Below are 21,300 nucleotides of genomic sequence, written 5' to 3'. Positions count from 1 at the left end.
AGGAGGGGCTGTAAAGAGACTAATAATGAAATTTTGGCAGACTTATTCATATGGACATACTTATACATATATCTACAAGAAGGGACAGAGCAGACTGTACTTCTTGGGGAAGCTTTGGGTCCTCCAGTGTTTGCAGCAAGATGCTACATATCTTCTATAAATTTGTTGTGGAGAGGGTGATCTCTTCTGCCATAATCTGCTGGGGAAGCAGCATCAGAGCCAGGGATGTAAAAAAGCTCAACAAGCTGATAAAGAAGAATGGCTCTATTCTGAGGACTCCTCTAGAACCTCTGGATATCATTGTAGAAAGAAGGAATCTATATAAAATGAAGAACATTATGGAGAACCCTGATCAGCCTCTTCATGAGACTAACTGTCTTTAGTCAGAGGCTTCTTCAGATCTGCTGTAAGACAGACCGCTACAGGTCTGTACCTTCCTGCCCACAGCAATCGGCATCTACAATGGCTCTTTGAGGAAATCTGAATAATATGAGCTACAACAACATTTAATTTCCCTTTGGGATTAATAAAGTATTTTTGATTTTGAATGTAACCTGTTCCTTAACTCAGTTTCATATTTACAGTTAAGAACATTCACAAATTTTATCAGGCTGGTATCAATCTCTGCCTAGTTGAAAACCCTGAACTGAATTAAAACTGTAATCAGATTGAAGAGAACTGTAGTTTTACTTTTTAATATTTGAAATACATCTTTCTTTGTCTTTTTAGACTTTAAGATGAAATTGACATTTAATTTAAACTTGCATTTTTTTCAGTTTCAACTCCCCAAAAAGTACGTCCCTTTTTCAAAAACAGAGAAACAAATCAAAAATGTTGGCATCTACTTGACGTCTGTATTCTGTATGAGGAGTCCAGCACTCTAGGACAACCCTCTCCTGGCCTGGGTGGCCTAACCAGCTGCTTGGTTCGCTCATGTCTTGGGCTGGCTATTAGTAAAACTAAATTACAAAAGTAAAATTTACAAAATTTAACAAGCTCCAATAAAATATATATATATATATATATATATATATACACGGAAGAAAAGTAAAAGTAATGAATGCCATATAATTATATTTGTAGAAATGTGACTGAATGCTAAACAAGAAAACAAAAACATAAGATCTAATCTGACTCCAAGATTATACTGACAGAATGATACATAAAGGGATTAGAATGAGTTAATACACCATGAATCAGGTTAAAATGAGTTGATTTGTGGTTAAGATTTTTGTCTCTCCTTAGTGTCTACTGCTTCTTTACTTCTGAAATGTTGGCTGTGACTGCGAACCGGAAAAATAAGGAGATAAATGTCTTTCTGCGTAGTTTAATTTTGAAGGATTAAATGGAATCAAACATTTTCTCACAAAAACATATTTTAGCCAACAGAGTAACTTATTTAAGCTTACAAAAGCATCAAAACAATGTTTTACAGTTATGAACTGATGACAGAGACGTCAAATGAATATCTCGGTATGTATCGCGAGATTTCCTTGCAAACGTCCTTGCATAAAGTTCACAAGCAGGTATCCCTTCGCTGCAGCAACAAGAGACGCCAGGAGTCCATTATGAACAGAGTTTTAAACAAATCATCCTTGAGGAATCTGGTAAATGTTTTACTGATCTAATACAACCACTGCATTGCTCGGTTTTAGATGTTAAAGTTCCCGAAGCGTCACACACTTCATTTTGTTTTTGTTGTAGATGCTTACTGGTTAGCTCATTCAGTTTGGACTCGCTGAGCAGTTGCTTTAAAGTGGATATGCGTCAGGAACAGGGTTACTTCAAATGTTGTATCAGTCGTTCTCTGCATGCGTTAGACACTGAAATAGCTGAAATGTAAGGTTTTGTTTTTAGCCAGTTTTCTTTGGTGTTAGGATCGCTAGCCTAGCTCTTACGAAACCTTGTAACGTGACGAAACAGAAACAGCTACCATGTCAATGACGAACATGTCTAAATTATTATTACAAAAACAGTATATATATATATATATATATATATATATATATATATAGATTTATTTCCTCCTAAATCTATCTTAATCTTAAATCTAACAGTTTATGTAAACAAAACAGCCTTTAATAGCTTATTTACTTATGTTTAAAGATTTAGCAAAACTAATTAAAACTATAACCTTCCTCTGCCATTCTATCATTTTATAAAAACTATTAAATTTATGTTCTCCTAGTTTTTCCATTATTCTATGCAACCTTTATTTGAAGCTGTTATTGCTTTAGACAGTTGCTGTTAATGTGTATAGCATTTAAATGCTATACAACCCATGAAATGTAACCTAGAAATCATTCAACCCTAATTTTGTGAGTTTGGCATCGTAGAGCTGACGGGTGCCACCTATCGTCCCCCCCAGCTGACAACTCTGTAGAACAGCCAATTCATCCTGTTTCCACACTTAGCGACTGGGATGTGTTTTCCAACAGACTGGTCTCCTCCAGAGGTTTCAGAGCACCTTAGTCGTCGCAGAACACAACAATGACAAACTGACCCCCATTACTCTCAATGCCATCACTGCTGCTGGTAAACTGGGCGGAGATGTGTCTTGTCTGGTCGCGGGAACGAACTGTGCAAAGGTAGGAGACATTTTTGCAGATAATGGTTTGTTACTGAAACTATATGCACAGCGATTATATTGAAAGCTTTAATTTGGTCTGAAACGGTTTTATCCAAAATCCACACCTGTTAAAAGCATCGATTTCTCATCTGTTAATTTTGTTAGACATACAAAAAACCAATATTAATAATATATATATATATAAATGTAGGAATTGAATATCCTTTCTTTTTCCTGGAATGTTTAGAGGCTTTTAGACCAAAGGGGTTTTATGCCACCTAATTAACAAACCTATGACTCCAAAACTCATTTCTGTCCATACTCAGAAGAGTTGAACTAGAATGTAAATATTTTGCTATTTTAGGAATCCTGACCTGAATCATAAAATCACCTTCTTGTTATGTCCAGTTTATCATTTCCACCAAACAGAAATTAAAGTATTACAGTAGTAGTAGTAGTTTTGTATTTATTTTATTAATTGGGTTAAAATGAACTGACCAATAGAAGAAATATTTGAAATGCATATTGAATGAAAACCTTAGTTTGCAGATGATGGAATAAGATGATGTCACATCTCAAGAAATAAATAAAACATGTCGTTTATCAGTATCACAAATTGTTAGCTATGATTAAGCTATATGATATTTTAATCAATGAGCTTATTGATTATTATTTCTCCAGTTTGACCTCCTTTAACACCTATGTTGCTTCCCTCTATTATGAATAGAAAATACAATAATCTAAGATTACTTTGGTGGTGTTGAAAATATTCTGCTACAGATTTATGAAAAAGACCTTCCTCTGCTGCCATCTCCCAGCTCTTTTAATCTTCAGTCTTATTCCATAATTTAAGATATGCTTGACAATGAGGCTCGTTTTTCAGATTAAAAGTACTTTTGAAAATAACTTCTAAGCAGGTATTGAATATATTTTTCGTCAAGCCCACATTTGTGTTTCAAAAATGTTTTTTTTAATTGGTCTGATGTAATATTCTAATCTTTGTCATGTTTTCATTACCTGTAAATGGAAAATCATTATAATGAACAGAAATAAAGGCTTGAAAACATCCCTCTGTGGGTAATTAATCACTTAGTGAATTTAGTTACCTGAAATAAATGTATTGAATGTGACTGTTTCCGGACAAATCCAACGTCCGGATAGCAGGGTGGACTTGAGGGACTTTAGAAACCCATAATGATATCGTCACCAATGCAAGCTCTTGAATTTGAACCCGGATTAAATAATTTCTCTTTCTTTTAAGGTTGTGGAGGAAATCAGCAAAATACTGGGAGTGAAGAAGATTCTAGTGGCCCAACATGAGTCTTACAAAGGCGCCTTGCCGGGTTTGTTATTCATATCACATTTATTGAAAGAGTTTTGCCTACAAAAGTGTTAAAATTTAAATCTTTATTTAGACTTTAGTATAGTTTGGGCCCCATTCAAGTTACCAGAAAATCTATTTTTTAATAGCCATGTGAAGAGAGGTGATTCCTTAGCTGATGATTTAAAGTTGACTATAAATGGCCGCACTACAGTCAGAGGTGGCCTTTCAATCTGATCACATGTATTTCTGTTTTGTGTGCAGAGGAGTTGACTCCCCTTATCCTGGAAACACAAAAGCAGTTCAGCTTTACTCACATCTGTGCTGGTGCATCTGCTTTTGGAAAGGTAAAATCCTACTATAGACAGAATTCTTTGCATCGGTCATTTATGACTTATAGCCACGCTCTCATCGTTTTATCTGGTAGAATCTGCTTCCCAGAGTCGCTGCCAAGTTGGATGTTGCACCAGTTTCTGATATTATTGAGATCAAATCTCCAGATACTTTTGTCAGGACCATCTATGCAGGTATGACAAGCTTCAGTACACAACCACAAATTGTAAGAAGTTTATGTTTTCATGAATTCTTTGAAGCACCGTTGTTCTTAAAGAGCTTATGGATGCTTTTGTTGAGTCTGAAAGTAGGTCTTGGGATAGTTTTCTTGATTTAGTTCTGAAGTGAAACATGTCTGATTGGTACAGGAAACGCCCTCAGCACCGTGAAATGTAACGAGCCAGTCAAGGTCTTCACTGTCAGAGGAACAGCATTTGAAGCGGCTTCAGTGGAGGGAGGAAGTGCTGCTTCAGAAGAAGGTGTTACAGATCCGTCCTTCTCTGTAAACGCTGGAAAGGAAAAATGAAGCAAGCTGTGTTGAAATTTTGATCTTGTTCACACTTGTCATTGTTGGTGTTCTGACTTGCAGTGGTTTCACCTGCTCCTACTGGAGTTTCTGAGTGGCTCGAACAAAATCTGACAAAGAGTGACCGTCCAGAGCTGACGGGTGCAAAGGTCGTGGTGTCAGGAGGTAAGAACTCGCTGCCTCTTTGTCTGAAGATCTCATAATAAAACTGTTGCTGATAATAAGAGGTTGCAAACACATGCTCCAAACAGCTGATGCTGTGATTTTCTGTTTTTTAGGAAGAGGATTGAAGAGCGGAGAAAACTTCAAACTGCTTTACGATCTTGCTGACAGATTGAACGCTGCTGGTACGATAAGAAGCGTAAAGGCTGTTTTGTTATAGTTATGCTTTATTTAAACCTGATGGTTGAGTAAAATGTAAAAACGAATTTCTTTTTTTTTTTTTGCAGTTGGTGCATCCAGAGCTGCTGTGGATGCTGGGTTCGTCCCTAATGACATGCAAGTTGGACAGACGGGCAAGATTGTAGCACCGGTATGTTCTTTCCTTACATCAGTTGAATATTTGGGGAAAAAAACTCATGCAACAAATAAAGGGACAACAGAAAATTGTTCAACTGACAGATAAAGGGATGCAGTTTTGGTTTATCTTTAAAGTTTTAGCGGAACTTGAGCTCAGTTGCAGCGTTAATGCGTTGAGAGTCGTCTATATTACCCTCAACACAACAATTCAGTGTAATAGTGATGGCTGCTCCTTTTGAAAAGCTTAACTTGCTATTATGTGATTCAGCCAGGATACCCCAGCTGTGATTATCCACACATTAGGCTCCGTTGAAATGTGCATGCTGGCACTTTTAGCGGCCCTAAGTGATTTAACTGATCCATTAGAGCAGAATGGAGTGAATGTCTGACCAAAGCCTCAGACGTGTCGTTTTCATCATTTCTTTTCCCCCTAGTTCATTAGATCCCACATGGATACTATACTTCCTCTGAAACCAGTTGGAACATTGACCGTACAGTGCAAGCTGCATGCTTTTGGCACTTTTTGTATATATGTGTCCAAAGTGATTGAATAAATGAATCCATTGCAGTAGCATTATCTTGCAAAGAAAAATCTATGAATAATCCTACCTTTTAAATTTGAGAGTATTTATTAAATAGAGGGAAAAAAATTGTTACAAAATAATACAATCGTTGGTGTTCCTCACAATCTATACAAAATAAATATAACTGAAACCTTTTTGTTTGAAGATCAGGATGTGTACGATTTTCTAATTCGTAATTCATGATGTTCTGTTTCCCTGAGATATACAGGGGTTGGACAATGAAACTGAAACACCTGTCATTTAATGTGGGAGGTTTCATGGCTAAGTTGGACCAGCCTGGTAGCCAGTCTTCATTGATTGCACATTGCACCAGTAAGAGCAGAGTGTGAAGGTTCAATTAGCAGGGTAAGAGCACAGTTTTGCTTAAAATATTGAAATGCACACAACATTATGGGTGACATACCAGAGTTCAAAAGAGGACAAATTGTTGGTGCACGTCTTGCTGGCACATCTGTGACCAAGACAGCAAGTCTTTGTGATGTATCAAGAGCCACGGTATCCAGGGTAATGTCAGCATACCACCAAGAAGGACGAACCACATCCAACAGGATTAACTGTGGACGCAAGAGGAAGCTGTCTGAAAGGGATGTTGGGGTGCTAACCCGGATTGTATCCAAAAAACATAAAACCACGGCTGCCCAAATCACGGCAGAATTAAATGTGCACCTCAACTCTCCTGTTTCCACCAGAACTGTCTGTCGGGAGCTCCACAGGGTCAATATACACGGCCGGGCTGCTATAGCCAAACCTTTGGTCACTCATGCCAATGCCAAACGTTGGTTTCAATGGTGCAAGGAGCGCAAATCTTGAGCTGTGGACAATGTGAAACATGTATTGTTCTCTGATGAGTCCAACTTTACTGTTTTCCCCACATCCAGGAGAGTTACGGTGTGGAGAAGCCCCAAAGAAGCGTACCACCCAGACTGTTGCATGCCCAGAGTGAAGCATGGGGATGAATCAGTGATGGTTTGGGCTGCCATATCATGGCATTCCCTTGGCCCAATACTTGTGCTAGATGGGCGCATCACTGCCAAGGACTACCGAACCATTCTTGAGGACCATGTGCATCCAATGGTTCAAATATTGTATCCTGAAGGCGGTGCCGTGTATCAGGATGACAATGCACCAATACACATAGCAAGACTGGTGAAAGATTGGTTTGATGAACATGAAAGTGAAGTTGAACATCTCCCATGACCTGCACAGTCACCAGATCTAAATATTATTGAGCCACTTTGGGGTGTTTTGGAGGAGCGAGTCAGGAAACGTTTTCCTCCACCAGTATCACGTAGTGACCTGGCCACTATCCTGCAAGAAGAATGGCTTAAAATCCCTCTGACCACTGTGCAGGACTTGTATACAGGTCCTTCTCAAAATATTAGCATATTGTGATAAAGTTCATTATTTTCCATAATGTCATGATGGAAATTTAACATTCATATATTTTAGATTCATATATTTTAGATTCATTGCACACTAACTGAAATATTTCAGGTCTTTTTTTGTCTTAATACGGATGATTTTGGCATACAGCTCATGAAAACCCAAAATTCCTATCTCACAAAATTAGCATATCATTAAAAGGGTCTCTAAACGAGCTATGAACCTAATCATCTGAATCAACAAGTTAACTCTAAACACCTGCAAAAGATTCCTGAGGCCTTTAAAACGCCCAGCCTGGTTCATCACTCAAAACCCCAATCATGGGTAAGACTGCCGACCTGACTGCTGTCCAGAAGGCCATTATTGACACCCTCAAGCAAGAGGGTAAGACAGAGAAAGAAATTTCTGAACGAATAGACTGTTCCCAGAGTGCTGTATCAAGGCACCTCAGTGGGAAGTCTGTGGGAAGGAAAAAGTGTGGCAGAAAACGCTGCACAACGAGAAGAGGTGACCGGACCCTGAGGAAGATTGTGGAGAAGGGCCGATTCCAGACCTTGGGGGACCTGCGGAAGCAGTGGACTGAGTCTGGAGTAGAAACATCCAGAGCCACCGTGCACAGGCGTGTGCAGGAAATGGGCTACAGGTGCCGCATTCCCCAGATCTGGGCTACAGAGAAGCAGCACTGGACTGTTGCTCAGTGGTCCAAAGTACTTTTTTCAGATGAAAGCAAATTCTGCTTGTCATTTGGAAATCAAGGTGCCAGAGTCTGGAGGAAGACTGGGGAGAAGGAAATGCCAAAATGCCAGAAGTCCAGTGTCAAGTACCCACAGTCAGTGATGGTCTGGGGTGCCGTGTCAGCTGCTGGTGTTGGTCCACTGTGTTTTATCAAGAGCAGGGTCAATGCAGCTAGCTATCAGGAGATTTTGGAGCACTTCATGCTTCCATCTGCTGAAAAGCTTTATGAAGATGAAGATTTCATTTTTCAGCACGACCTGGCACCTGCTCACAGTGCCAAAACCACTGGTAAATGGTTTACTGACCATGGTATCACTGTGCTCAATTGGCCTGCCAACTCTCCTGACCTGAACCCCATAGAGAATCTGTGGGATATTGTGAAGAGAACGTTGAGAGACTCAAGACCCAACACTCTGGATGAGCTAAAGGCCGCTATCGAAGCATCCTGGGCCTCCATAAGACCTCAGCAGTGCCACAGGCTGATTGCCTCCATGCCACGCCGCATTGAAGCAGTCATTTCTGCCAAAGGATTCCCGACCAAGTATTGAGTGCATAACTGTACATGATTATTTGAAGGTTGACGTTTTTTGTATTAAAAACACTTTTCTTTAATTGGTCGGATGAAATATGCTAATTGTGTGAGATAGGAATTTTGGGTTTTCATGAGCTGTATGCCAAAATCATCCGTATTAAGACAATAAAAGACCTGAAATATTTCAGTTAGTGTGCAATGAATCTAAAATATATGAATGTTAAATTTTCATCATTACATTATAGAAAATAATGAACTTTATCACAAAATGCTAATATTTTGAGAAGGACCTGTATATGGCCAAATCAACACAACAATGGTTCACCAGACACAAAGTCAACCTTCCAAGGTCACTTCAGTCTTCAGACTAGAAAACATGGGAGGTAAGCTGAAGAAAATGGAGCAAAGGAAAACACAGGATTCAGTCTGGATGATCGAGGCATATCGTGGAAAGAGGAATGATCCCTCTCTCCCTCTTTGTGGAATTTTATAGAAGACGACCGGGTGCTGTCCTGCTTTTCTTTTATTTGTTTTTGGAACAAGTGGCCTTTATTGAATAATAATTTGACATAAATGAGGGTGTAGAGAGAAGGGAAAGACATGCAGCAAATAGCCCGAATGTGCTCATATTAAAGTTTTTATTTTTCAAACGTCTTCAGTGTGAATAATGCTGTTGCAATGAAAGATTAATTTCTTTAATGTCGTTTCTTAAACTTATCTTTACCAGGGGTGCCAACAACTTTATCTGTGGCTGTGTGGCAAAATATTTTTATGGGGGGTTTCATTAAACTGCGGGAAGGAAATGGGTTTTCCTAGCAGGTTTAAAGATCTTTAGTCATGTCTATTTCCTGTTCATGTTTCATTTCTTAGGAACTGTACATTGCAGTTGGGATCTCTGGAGCTATCCAACACCTGGCTGGAATGAAAGATAGCAAGGTAAAGTTGGAGGACAAAGACAAATCGGTTTTTCTGCTTTCCTGTGCCTTTTCTTATTGTACTGTTTGCATCTCATTTAGTTCAACCAGTAATGGTGACGTTATAAATACATTTTAGGTATTTTAATATACAATGTGCCTATTATTTTTCCCCTGTTAGACTATTGTGGCCATCAACAAAGATCCTGAAGCTCCCATTTTCCAGGTAGCTGACTATGGCCTTGTGGCAGATCTTTTTAAGGTGAGTATCTATAGGTAAAACAATCTCATACTAAGGTGTGATGAACCACCTGCCCATTTACTCACATTGTTTTAGTCTTGAATGACAGTAAGAATATAACATTTGTTTCCTTACTTATAAATTTTGCAGGATGCCTTATTCCACCTAATGGAAATGTGCAGCTCCTGAATTATTAAGCTCTTGAATTAGTCTAAGGAGGGTTCTGGCTGGTGCTTGCTGCCACAAGGAGACCACATTAGCATCTCAGGAGATATAAAAACTGATCAATAGTTGGATAAGAGTTGGCCTCGGTTGTCGTTCTAAGCTTCGACTTGCCAGGCCTCTTATATGCTCAGTTGCACTCTTGTGTCAAGTTGGTGCTTGGGGATATCGAGCCAGGCGCGTTGGCACGACTAACACTGGAGTCCGTGAAAGGTTAGCAGATTATATTTTTATTTGTGTCCTGTTGGTCATGTTTTATTTAGCCCTTCAGCAGTGGCTGAGCAGCCCAGGTGTCCTGACAAACTCTGTAGGAGTGATTAGGAATAAGCTGGTGGCAGTAGAGTTGTGACCTGCTGGGTGAGATCATCTTACATGTGATCACTCCTCAGATAACTGATTAAAATGGATGGGCTCTCTACTTTTTTCCTAAATGGACATTGATACCTTGCAGGAACCCGGGCAGTGACTGATGATTCTCCTCAGACGTTGCTCGAGTCAAATGCAGAGGCATGTGAATAACTTAACGTGCATATTTATCTGAAAGATGCGCTAAGGGCCCTGTTTACACGTTTTTTATTTTTTGGTAAAATTGAAAAGTTTTGTTTTTCTACTGTTCGTGTACATGACAACGGCACACTTTTTTTCTCCCGTTTGGGGGAAGCCCTGGCACATGCGCAGTATGACTGCAGTCAGTAGAAATTATTTTGCACAGCATAACAGATGCCGACCAGTTTAAAACCCACAGAAGATCTCAACTACAGGCTTGGTAAAACAACCCTAAGCATGCTGCCAGACCTCGGAGTTTTGTGCGTTAAAATGGCCCAGTAAAAGTTCCGACCCAAGTTCGACTGGGAATCAGTTCCACACTTAGTTTGATGTCCAGATGCTCTCCATCCAGTCCAATTTGGCTTAAGCTTTTTAGAAGGAAGAGCGAACAAAGATTTCAGTCTGTTATGTCATCTTCCTTACAGTTCAGTTGCTGTGTGTTCTTTTATTGTGTTGGTCTGACTCTGACATAAAATCTTAATAAAAAGTATTGATTGCGACTGGAATTTGACAAAACAAGGAAAAGTTCAAGCTGCCTTAATACACCGTATACTCTGGGAATAGCTCAACACATTCTTATTTGTGACGCTCTATGTTGCATCTCTTTCAGTTCTGCCTTTAGTCACCTAGTAAACACTGAAATGCTTCTACACCTGCAACCCGCTTGTTTGCATAATTAAAGTTGTCATATGGTTTATCCTCAGGATGGAAGTGACCGTTGTCTTTTAAGGTCACAAATGCAGATTTATCACTGATATATTGACCAGTGATTAAATTAAAAAGCAATCTGCAGCGAATACATTTGATGTAGTTTTTTGCTGCTAAAAATGACACAGTTGGATGGTTGTAAAATAATTTCATCTGTTTTTTCTGAAGGCCGTTCCTGAGATGACAGAAGCACTGAGCAAGTGAGGGGACGCTTCATCGCACAGGTGTAAATAAAAAGGCGACCACAGGAAACAGTCACTGCCTTAACAAGATGTTGGTGTGCCACAACATCTCATACTTTAATCCCAGTTTTTATGTAGACAGCAGATGTCAGACGATTCATGGATAACCTGTACTTAGATGTTTTTGCTTTCTGTAGTACATGTAAATTGTATTTAAAGAGCTGGAACCGTAAGCACCTCTTTTGGGATGCCTGACTTTTTACATGTAAGATCTTCACATTGACTCAAAGGAAATATGTACAGTAAGTAAAGAGATGATCTTGGAAAACAGTGTATTAAACACATGGCTCAAAACCTTCATGACTTTGCCATGTTTTGCTTTTTATTGGGTTGCAGCGTTGCTTTACTTTGATCAGAGAAACTCTTAAAAAGTTTACAATATGGCCACAAATCTTAAAGGTTCATGCTATCATATTTTTTGCACTTTAACGCTCACATTTCTTTCATTTATCATGAGATATTTGTACCCATTCTGGAATATTTACACAAAATTGAAATATTAGAAACTAAGAAAACAATTTAGGCCTAAAGTTTGATGAAACCTGGAGGGTTTTAAATAACTGTGGATTGGCAGAATCTTGAATGATCTCATTAAACTGGGTGTGGTTGGTTTCCAGTCATAGGCACCTGGAGTAATAACAAATTATGCGACTCCTTAAAAGTCCAACGATATGTAGCAAGTCAAAGAAAAAAGATGAGATGACTACAATTTGCCCTGCAGCAGTCCATCAAGGAGGACCGTTAATGAATTTAGTGATGCTAGATAGACTACCATGTCAGCTTAGACACTGTGGCCTGTTTCCAGGTGATGTGACAGGATATGATGTTTTGAGGAGCTTTATCAGTACCCTTAAGACCTCAGCCCCATCATCCTCAGCCCTTGGCATCTAAAAAAAAAAAAAAGACAACATATGAAATGCAAAATCTTCTGCACAGGCTGTGTCATAATGCCAGGCTTAGTCCACATTGCTGGTTTGTTTTAGGAAAAGTAAGAAATTGTCAATTCCTGAAAAGTGTAGCCTGATGAATAACTCGTCTGTATTTATCTGTTCCCATGGTGGCAGGTTCCTCCTCTAAACACCAGTAATATAAAGATGAAGGATGTAGAGTTCATGTGTCAGTACCTACCATCAGGGTAGTTCAGTGATTTTTTTTTTTTGCATCTGATCTGAAGAGCGAGTCCTGATAAAGTTATTTTGTGAAGTCCTATGCCTCTGACAGGCGGTTGACTGAAGTCTCCACTGGGCCCATCATCCTGTATTTCTCCTCAAGCAGAGGCTCGGTGCCTTGCAGGTGGATGACAGACTTGTGAAGCCCAATCCGTGTCTCTTGGTTCCTCTTGTTATAAATGTTCACTCTGCGCTCCAGTTCAGGGCTGGTTTTGGTGGAACCTGTTGGACTGGGTGGTTTAAGGTTGACTGGGTCCAAGCCCTTCTGGGTGAGGCAGGAGTCCTCAGAAAGAGAGAAGAGGAGCTCCTGCACCACGGCGCTGGGACTTCCCCGCGGCTGAGTGCCCAAGGCCAGCGGGCTGCTGTAGGGCGGAGGGTAGCAGCGCTGGTCGCTGTAGTCTGTGGAGGTGGAGGCCTCCCGCACGGTGGAGCTGCAGTCCACGCTGGAGCCCAGCGTGTGGCTGCTGATGCTGTGCTGACGGGCGCTGAAGCTGCTGCGGGACACGGTCGTGGATGCATCGCTGACAAAGCTGCTGGTGCGCTGTAGTCGGCTGGACGGTGGCGCGTCGGCGCTCACTAAGGTGGAGGGAAGCTGGTTGGGGTTGTTGGGTAGGTGCACGTCTATGGCTGCTGTAGTGATGACACGAGCTGGGTCTGGGATCCCCATATCTACAAAACATATACATAAAAAAACCTTAGAAAAAGTGATCCTGCAAAAGCATTCATATACCCTTGAACCTTTTCCTATTTTGCTATATTACAACCACAAACTTCAATATCTTGGGATTTTATATGATGCACAAATCTAAATTAGTGCATAAAATGTGAAGTGAAAGAACAGGACACAAAGTTTTTAAACATTTTCACAAATAAGTCTGATGTACTTTGATATCTACCTTTAGAAGTCACCTAATTTAAAGAGTCCACCTGTGTGTAAATTCAATGGCAGTATGAATACAGCTGGTCTATGACGATCTCAGAGGTTTGTTAGAGAACATTAGTGATCAAACAGTATCATGTACAAGGAAAGAGGATGAAGGTGCTTTGCTTAGAGATGGGAATTAAATTAATTTAGCCAACAGTGGGCCTCACACTGAACACACAATTCCCATCTTAAAGTATGGTGGTGCCGGCATAATGCTGTGGGGATGCTTTTATTAAGCAGAGACTTCAAAGATGAAGAATTGATTATATAATGGACAGAGCTAAATCCCAGAAGTAAACCTGTAAGAAGCTGCAAAAGACATGAGACTGGGACTGAGGTTCCAGCAGGACCATGACCCTAATGGTTTAGATCAAATATTTAAGAATAGACCAATCAAAGTCAAAACCTAAATTAAATTGAGAATCTGTAGAAAAAAGCTGAAGATGTCTGTTCACAGATAATTTCCTTCTGATGGTTCTAATTGCAGAGAATGGTGGTTCTTCACAGTTCTGACTCTAGGCCAGGGGTGTCCTACAACTTTTCAAAGTGTCCCTGGTCCGACACACCTGAATGATTTCCATTCCATTCCACCCTCCTTTGACCCACAGGACCCACAGCTTTCCAGTAACACCTCAAATTTTTTATCTTCCACCTCAGCCCTAGACCCTTCTGCTTCTACATGTTTGCCTTCAACCATATCACAAGATGCTGATGGTTCCTTTGCTTCCCCCTTCCACCTGTGTGTCTCAAGAAGTCAGGTGAAGAGACAACTGGAGAGACTGAATCGGAATAAGGCTGCAGGTCCAGATCATGTCAGCCCTAGAGTCCTGAAGGCCTGTGCAGAGCAGCTCTGTGGGATTCTGCAGCACCTCTTCAACCTTAGCCTGGCCCAGAAGGTTCCAGTGTTGTGGAAGACCTCCTGTCTTGTTCCGGTACCAAAGAAAACTCACCAATCAGTCCTCAATGACCTGTTGCCCTCACATCCCACATCATGAAGGTCCTAGAGAGACTCCTGTTGGCCCACCTGAGTAAGCAAACAGTAAACCATCAGGACCCACTTCAGTTTGCTTATCGCTGTGGAGTTGGAGTTGAAGATGCCATCATACACCTGCTTCAACAAACCCACTGTCATCTGGACAAAGCCAGCAGCACTGTGAGGATCATGTTCTTTGATTTCTCCAGTGCATTTAATACAATCCAACCTGATTTGCTTTGTCAGAAACTCCAGAAGACTCAGGTGGAGGCCTCAACAATCTCCTGGATCAAAGACTACCTGACAAACAGACCACAGTTTGTGAGACTGAAGGGTTGTGAGTCTAACCAGGTGGTCAGCAGCACAGGAGCACCACAGGGGACTGTACTCTCACCATTCCTTTTCACTCTGTACACCTCAGACTTCCAGTACAAGACAGACTCCTGTCATCTGCAGAAATACTCGGATGATTCTGCAGTCGTGGGGTGGATCAGAGATGGACAAGAAGCTGAGTACAGGAAGAAGGTGGACCGCTTTGTGGCATGGTGTGGAAACAATAATCTAATTTTGAACGTGACTAAAACAAAGGAGATGATTGTAGATTTTAAGAGAAACAAGAATTGGTCAAAAACTATTTCTATCATGGGAGAAGAAGTGGAGGTGGTGGTGGAGTATAAATACCTCGGTGTTCACCTGGACAACAGACTAGAGTGGAGATGCAACTGTGAAGCCATCTACAAGAAGGGACAGAGCAGACTGTACTTCTTGAGGAAGCTTAGGTCCTTTGGTGTTTGCAGCAAGATGCTGCACATCTTCTATAAGTCTGTTGTGGAAAGTGTGATCTCTTCTGCCATCATCTGCTGGGGAAGCAGCATCAGAGCCAGGGACTTAAAAAAGCTCAACAAGTTGATAAAGAAGGCTGGCTCTGTTCTGGGGACTCCTCTGGAACCTCTGGAGATCATTGTGGAAAGACGGATTTTTCATAAAATGAAGAACATTATGGAGAACCCTGAGCATCCTCTTCATGAGACTGTCCTACAACAACAGAGTGTCTTCAGTCAGAGGCTTCTTCAGATCTGCTGTAAGACGGAGCGCTACAGGAGATCCTTCCTGCCCACAGCCATCAGCATCTACAACGGCTCTTTGAGGAAACCTTCATAATATGAGCTATAACAACATTTAACTTCCCTTTGGGATTAATAAAGTATTTTTGAATTTGAATTGAATTTGAAACGTCACAAGCAGGACTCTGTAAAACCTGCTGAAGAGGTAATTCAGGTGTGTTGGACCAGCGGCACATTGAAAAGTTGCAGGACACCAGGCCTCAAGGACTGGAGTTTGACGAGCGCTCTAGGAGGATAAAGGGCTGAAAATGCACCCTACACTTTTCTGACTTTTATTTGTAAGTAAATTGAACCATTTTTTATTTTCTTCATATTTATGGACTGCTTGTTGTAATTTGACAAAATGTGGAAAAGTTCCAGGAGTACGAGGATCTTTGCAAGGCGCCGTAATGATGACAGCATTAACTTGTTGCTGCTCACCGCTGCTTGGTTCACTGTAGTACTGGCTGATGTAGTTATTCATGTCATCCTGACCGTGATGAGCTGAAAACAGAAAAGTGGATAAAAGTCATCCCAGTGCAAATATAGTGTTGACTGCAGTTATAAACTGACAGTAAAACAATGAATCAATGAAAGGTATGAGGGAAAGGGAAAAGTTATTTACAAAACCCTTGTTCAGGTCAATACAACCACCTTAAAATAAATAAAACGCAAAAGTTAAATATGCATTATCAAACACTTGAATTAGTGACAGCTGTTAACCTCTATATTTTACTGTGAATTAACCCGTTTAGTAAATGTTTATATGCAGCTTTGAACAGGTAAAACAAGGGATAAACATTTGAGGATTGCACTGAAAGTTTTCAATTTTGTGATGATTACAGGTCCTTCTCAAAATATTAGCATATTGTGATAAAGTTCATTATTTTCCATAATGTCATGATGAAAATTTAACATTCATATATTTTAGATTCATTGCACACTAACTGAAATATTTCAGGTCTTTTATTGTCTTAATACGGATGATTTTGGCATACAGCTCATGAAAACCCAAAATTCCTATCTCACAAAATTAGCATATTTCATCCGACCAATAAAAGAAAAGTGTTTTTAATACAAAAAACGTCAACCTTCAAATAATCATGTACAGTTATGCACTCAATACTTGGTCGGGAATCCTTTGGCAGAAATGACTGCTTCAATGCGGCGTGGCATGGAGGCAATCAGCCTGTGGCACTGCTGAGGTCTTATGGAGGCCCAGGATGCTTCGATAGCGGCCTTTAGCTCATCCAGAGTGTTGGGTCTTGAGTCTCTCAACGTTCTCTTCACAATATCCCACAGATTCTCTATGGGGTTCAGGTCAGGAGAGTTGGCAGGCCAATTGAGCACAGTGATACCATGGTCAGTAAACCATTTACCAGTGGTTTTGGCACTGTGAGCAGGTGCCAGGTCGTGCTGAAAAATGAAATCTTCATCTTCATAAAGCTTTTCAGCAGATGGAAGCATGAAGTGCTCCAAAATCTCCTGATAGCTAGCTGCATTGACCCTGCCCTTGATAAAACACAGTGGACCAACACCAGCAGCTGACACGGCACCCCAGACCATCACTGACTGTGGGTACTTGACACTGGACTTCTGGCATTTTGGCATTTCCTTCTCCCCAGTCTTCCTCCAGACTCTGGCACCTTGATTTCCGAATGACATGCAGAATTTGCTTTCATCCGAAAAAAGTACTTTGGACCACTGAGCAACAGTCCAGTGCTGCTTCTCTGTAGCCCAGGTCTGGGGAATGCGGCACCTGTAGCCCATTTCCTGCACACGCCTGTGCACGGTGGCTCTGGATGTTTCTACTCCAGACTCAGTCCACTGCTTCCGCAGGTCCCTCAAGGTCTGGAATCGGCCCTTCTCCACAATCTTCCTCAGGGTCCGGTCACCTCTTCTCGTTGTGCAGCGTTTTCTGCCACACTTTTTCCTTCCCACAGACTTTCCACTGAGGTGCCTTGATACAGCACTCTGGGAACAGCCTATTCGTTCAGAAATTTCTTTCTGTGTCTTACCTTCTTGCTTGAGGGTGTCAATAGTGGCCTTCTGGACAGCAGTCAGGTCGGCAGTCTTACCCATGATTGGTGTTTTGAGTGATGAACCAGGCTGGGAGTTTTAAAGGCCTCAGGAATCTTTTGCAGGTGTTTAGAGTTAACTCGTTGATTCAGATGATTAGGTTCATAGCTCGTTTAGAGACCCTTTTAATGATATGCTAATTTTGTGAGATAGGAATTTTGGGTTTTCATGAGCTGTATGCTAAAATCATCCGTATTAAGACAATAAAAGATCTGAAATATTTCAGTTAGTGTGCAATGAATCTAAAATATATGAATGTTAAATTTTCATCATGACATTATGGAAAATCATGAACTTTATCACAATATGCTAATATTTTGAGAAGGACCTGTATTTTCTCTTGCTGACCATTTAAATTTTTTAAGATGTTAAGCACATAAAATTAAAGCAAATTCTCCTATAAAATAGAAAATGATCTAAATGACTGAAAACAATCATGCATTAAAATGTAATAATCCTTATACTAAATGTTTATATCCAGCTTTTAACAGATAAAATGAGGAATATACATTTGAGGATTATATTGATTACTTGAAGTTTTTATTATGGGATGCATCTAATGATTACTGTTTTTTCAGATAAACTTAACTGTAGAACATGTAAAATTGCATCAGATCAAAGCAAATTCTTCATTTAAAAAGAAGTAAATCACCTAAATTCCTAAGATAAATTAAAACATATTTAATCTAGTTAAATAAAAAATATAATTTCAGATACATTTGTGGCACTAATGTATTTTACAAATTGTAATTTGTGGAAAAGTTTCTCTGCAGGACTGTTGCATGCCCGACTCCACAGTATATTGATTTATGTTTGGGATTTTATTTTTATAAGTCTCACCTCATTGTTCAGTCCAAACAGAGACACACACCATCCCCACATGATCAATACCACTCGAGTGTGAGACGTTCAGGCCCAGTTGAAATGCAGTCTGACTACAAACATGGCGTCTGGTCCTGCTGTGATTTATAATGTCGATAAAGAAAATGCTTCAGTGTTTTGAGCCCCTGACATCACCTGTACAGACGGTGCTCTGTGTCCTCTGAGTTATGAGCTGTCTCTGTGTGAGAGGTTTATGATCCATGCTCTGACTCACTGTGTGATGTATTGTGCAGGCGTGGCACCAGAATTTTGATGAGGAAGGTGAGAAGATTTATTCTGAGGACTCCAGCACCCTTACACTGTTTGATGAATGTTTATTTTGTAGAGGATAAAGGAAGTTGTGCTACATTTTCTTCAGATTATCAGTTTTATTTTCTAATTTTGTTGCTTCCACTGGGCAAAACGTTCATGTATTCTTTTTAAAGTTAATTTGATCAATGGTTTCCAGGCCTTCTGAAGGTCTTTAAATGTTCTTCTAATGTTGGATACCTTTTTTAAGCACACAGGGAACAATATGAAGAGGTAGTAAAATGAAAGTTCACTTTATTTCAGTTCCAGTGTTAATTTTTTATGTTGCCAGACATAAAGACAACTATCTAGTATTTACAAGGTTCTAAAATTACTTAAATACAATCTTACGTATGCAAAATAAACACTTGACTCCACATTATTATTATTATTATGATTATTATGATTCTGTATCAAACAAAAATTAAACAAAAATGGAAACGCTGTGAGTGGAAAATAAAATACACCCTCACTGCTTCTGTAGGATTTAGGAGGGAAAGTAGCACCTTGATGCTGATTGCAGCACTCATTAACTGATCATTATCAGTGTGACCACCTCTATAAAAGCTGGCGTTTTGGCAGTTTGCTGGCCTGGACCATACAAGTGCACATTGTCTCAATGCCAAGAAGGAAATACATCAGCAATGACCTTAAAGAAACAAGTGTTGCTGACCATCAATCTGACAAACTGTGAACAAATATTCACAAATGGAAACATTTAATATACCGTAGTTGCCCCCAATTTTTCCAGAAGTTGAGATTCTTACATATTGAGGATATGCACTGCTGAAAAACTCAAGAACTGCTTTTTAGAATTTTCTTGTTAAATGTTACTGTTCATTAAGTACAGTTAGAAAAAGACTGAATGAGAAACTGACCAAATCCTACCAGAAATAATTACTATGAATTGTCACTGCTAAAGAAAGGTGTTTCAACAAGATTTTAAATCATAGTACATACTCAGTTTTTCCATAACAACTTTTCAACTTTCTTAATAAATAATGACTGTGTGGTATGTGTTGTGCATTTTTCTACAGCTGAGGTTATATTTGCACAACTTAAGAAAATGGTGAAGACCAGGGGTCTCATTTGTAAACGTGGCGTACACACAAAACAGAGCCTAAAACTGCTGAATGTCACTTTCCACACAAAGGTTGTGATTTATAAAAAACAAACTTGATGGGAAACGGTGCGGTCCCTCAGGCAAACTCTAACCCATACGTATGGTCGTTTGGGAAACAGTGGAAACTGGTTTTGCAGACGGAGAGGTGGGGAATTGAAGCCGCACTGCATCATGATTCCAATAAGACATTCAATTTCACTCCATATCAAACTTTAATCATAGATCAACTGTATCATAAGCATCCAAAACTGCAGTGTCGTTTATGCCTGCGCTGGTGACCCATAACTAAAGATAAGGAACTTTCATATAAATAACAAAAAGCCTTTAAGCCTAGTAAATCTTAAAGTCTGTACGTTTCATCAAAGTTTTCTTACCATCACAATTATCTCCCCAAAGATAATCAGGGTGAAGTGCACCACAGATTAACACACAAATTGTTGGCAAAAACCCTTATTGCTGTAAACATTTAATTACCGTGGTGACACAGTGCGTAATGCTGTGCGATGGATGTATTGGCACTGCTGGCAAATAGGAGAATTAGGAATGAACGCATTTTCAGGGATCACCCAGATTTCCTGGCCCATAATGATGACTGGCTAATATGCCGATTTAGACTCCCTAGAGCATTGCTCTTGGATCTGTGTGCTGAACTGGGTCCAGTATTGGAAACCGGCTCATACCAGTGCGAGTTAGCAACCAGTTAGGTTAATTGGTTTCTCTAAATTGCACCTAGGTGTGTACATGGTTGTTTGTCCTGCGTTGCTCTGTGATGGACAGGCGACCGGTCCAGGATGCACCCCACCTCTCGCCCAATGAGCACAGGAGACAGACACCAGGCCTCCTGCAACCCTGCATGGACAAGCAGGTATGGACAATAAATAGATGAATGGATGTTTCTGCAACTATTTTTAAAAGCTGCAGTTTTTAATGTTTAAAACAATCTATTTACAAAGTTGTCTTTGATGGTACAATTCTATGAATGCCTTTTTTTTTATATCTACCCCAAACTTTACACTTAAGCCTTCAATTCCTTTCAAGATATTGCATTTCTCCACCAGCTGTTAGTGGATGACCCTCTTTCCTCATCCTTTAAGTTTCTGTCTCAGTACTTGATAGCTTGTAATAAACCAGAGCTGGCTGTTTCAGATGGGTTACCTGCAGCCCCCTGAGGTTCTCTAACTTTGGCTGGTCTGTGATGCTTGGAGACGCCAGGAGCTAATCCATCCACCTCCTGGAAGCTGCTGTTCTGTGTACCCCACATATGATTAATCTGCATGGCTGCTTCACGCTCTGCTACCAGGTCCAGATCCTGCTGGGCAAGGTGGGCCCTCAACTGTCTTATTTCGAACTAGATGGAAAAATAGAAAGAACATTTGAGGAATT

At 40.2% G+C, this 21,300-nt stretch overlaps 2 protein-coding genes across 2 annotated transcripts in view; one reads left to right on the top strand and one right to left on the bottom strand.

The window, feature by feature from the left end:
- The first annotated feature begins 1,451 nt into the window (after nt 1–1,451).
- etfa (electron transfer flavoprotein subunit alpha) lies at nt 1,452–11,675 on the top strand. Its single transcript, XM_047347753.1, has 12 exons — nt 1,452–1,607; nt 2,439–2,588; nt 3,831–3,912; nt 4,155–4,237; nt 4,318–4,417; nt 4,592–4,702; nt 4,813–4,914; nt 5,028–5,096; nt 5,199–5,281; nt 9,373–9,438; nt 9,598–9,678; nt 11,302–11,675. The coding sequence occupies exons 1-12, from the start codon at nt 1,476–1,478 to the stop codon at nt 11,335–11,337; spliced, it is 1,095 nt and encodes a 364-aa protein (XP_047203709.1). The 5' UTR covers nt 1,452–1,475; the 3' UTR covers nt 11,338–11,675.
- Nucleotides 11,299–21,300, bottom strand: part of tmem266 (transmembrane protein 266) — a 50,773-nt gene continuing 40,771 nt past the window's right edge. The window contains exons 9-11 of the mRNA XM_047347768.1: nt 21,073–21,265; nt 15,987–16,049; nt 11,299–13,213 (exon numbers count right to left, since the gene is read on the bottom strand). Coding sequence (XP_047203724.1) covers nt 12,582–13,213; nt 15,987–16,049; nt 21,073–21,265 — 888 coding nt within the window. The 3' untranslated portion in view covers nt 11,299–12,581. The remainder of the gene's footprint in view (nt 13,214–15,986; nt 16,050–21,072; nt 21,266–21,300) is intronic.

Source organism: Girardinichthys multiradiatus, chromosome 2, assembly GCF_021462225.1.
Source record: "Girardinichthys multiradiatus isolate DD_20200921_A chromosome 2, DD_fGirMul_XY1, whole genome shotgun sequence".
Lineage (NCBI taxonomy): Eukaryota > Metazoa > Chordata > Actinopteri > Cyprinodontiformes > Goodeidae > Girardinichthys > Girardinichthys multiradiatus.
This window is presented reverse-complemented; position numbering and strand designations above follow the sequence as displayed.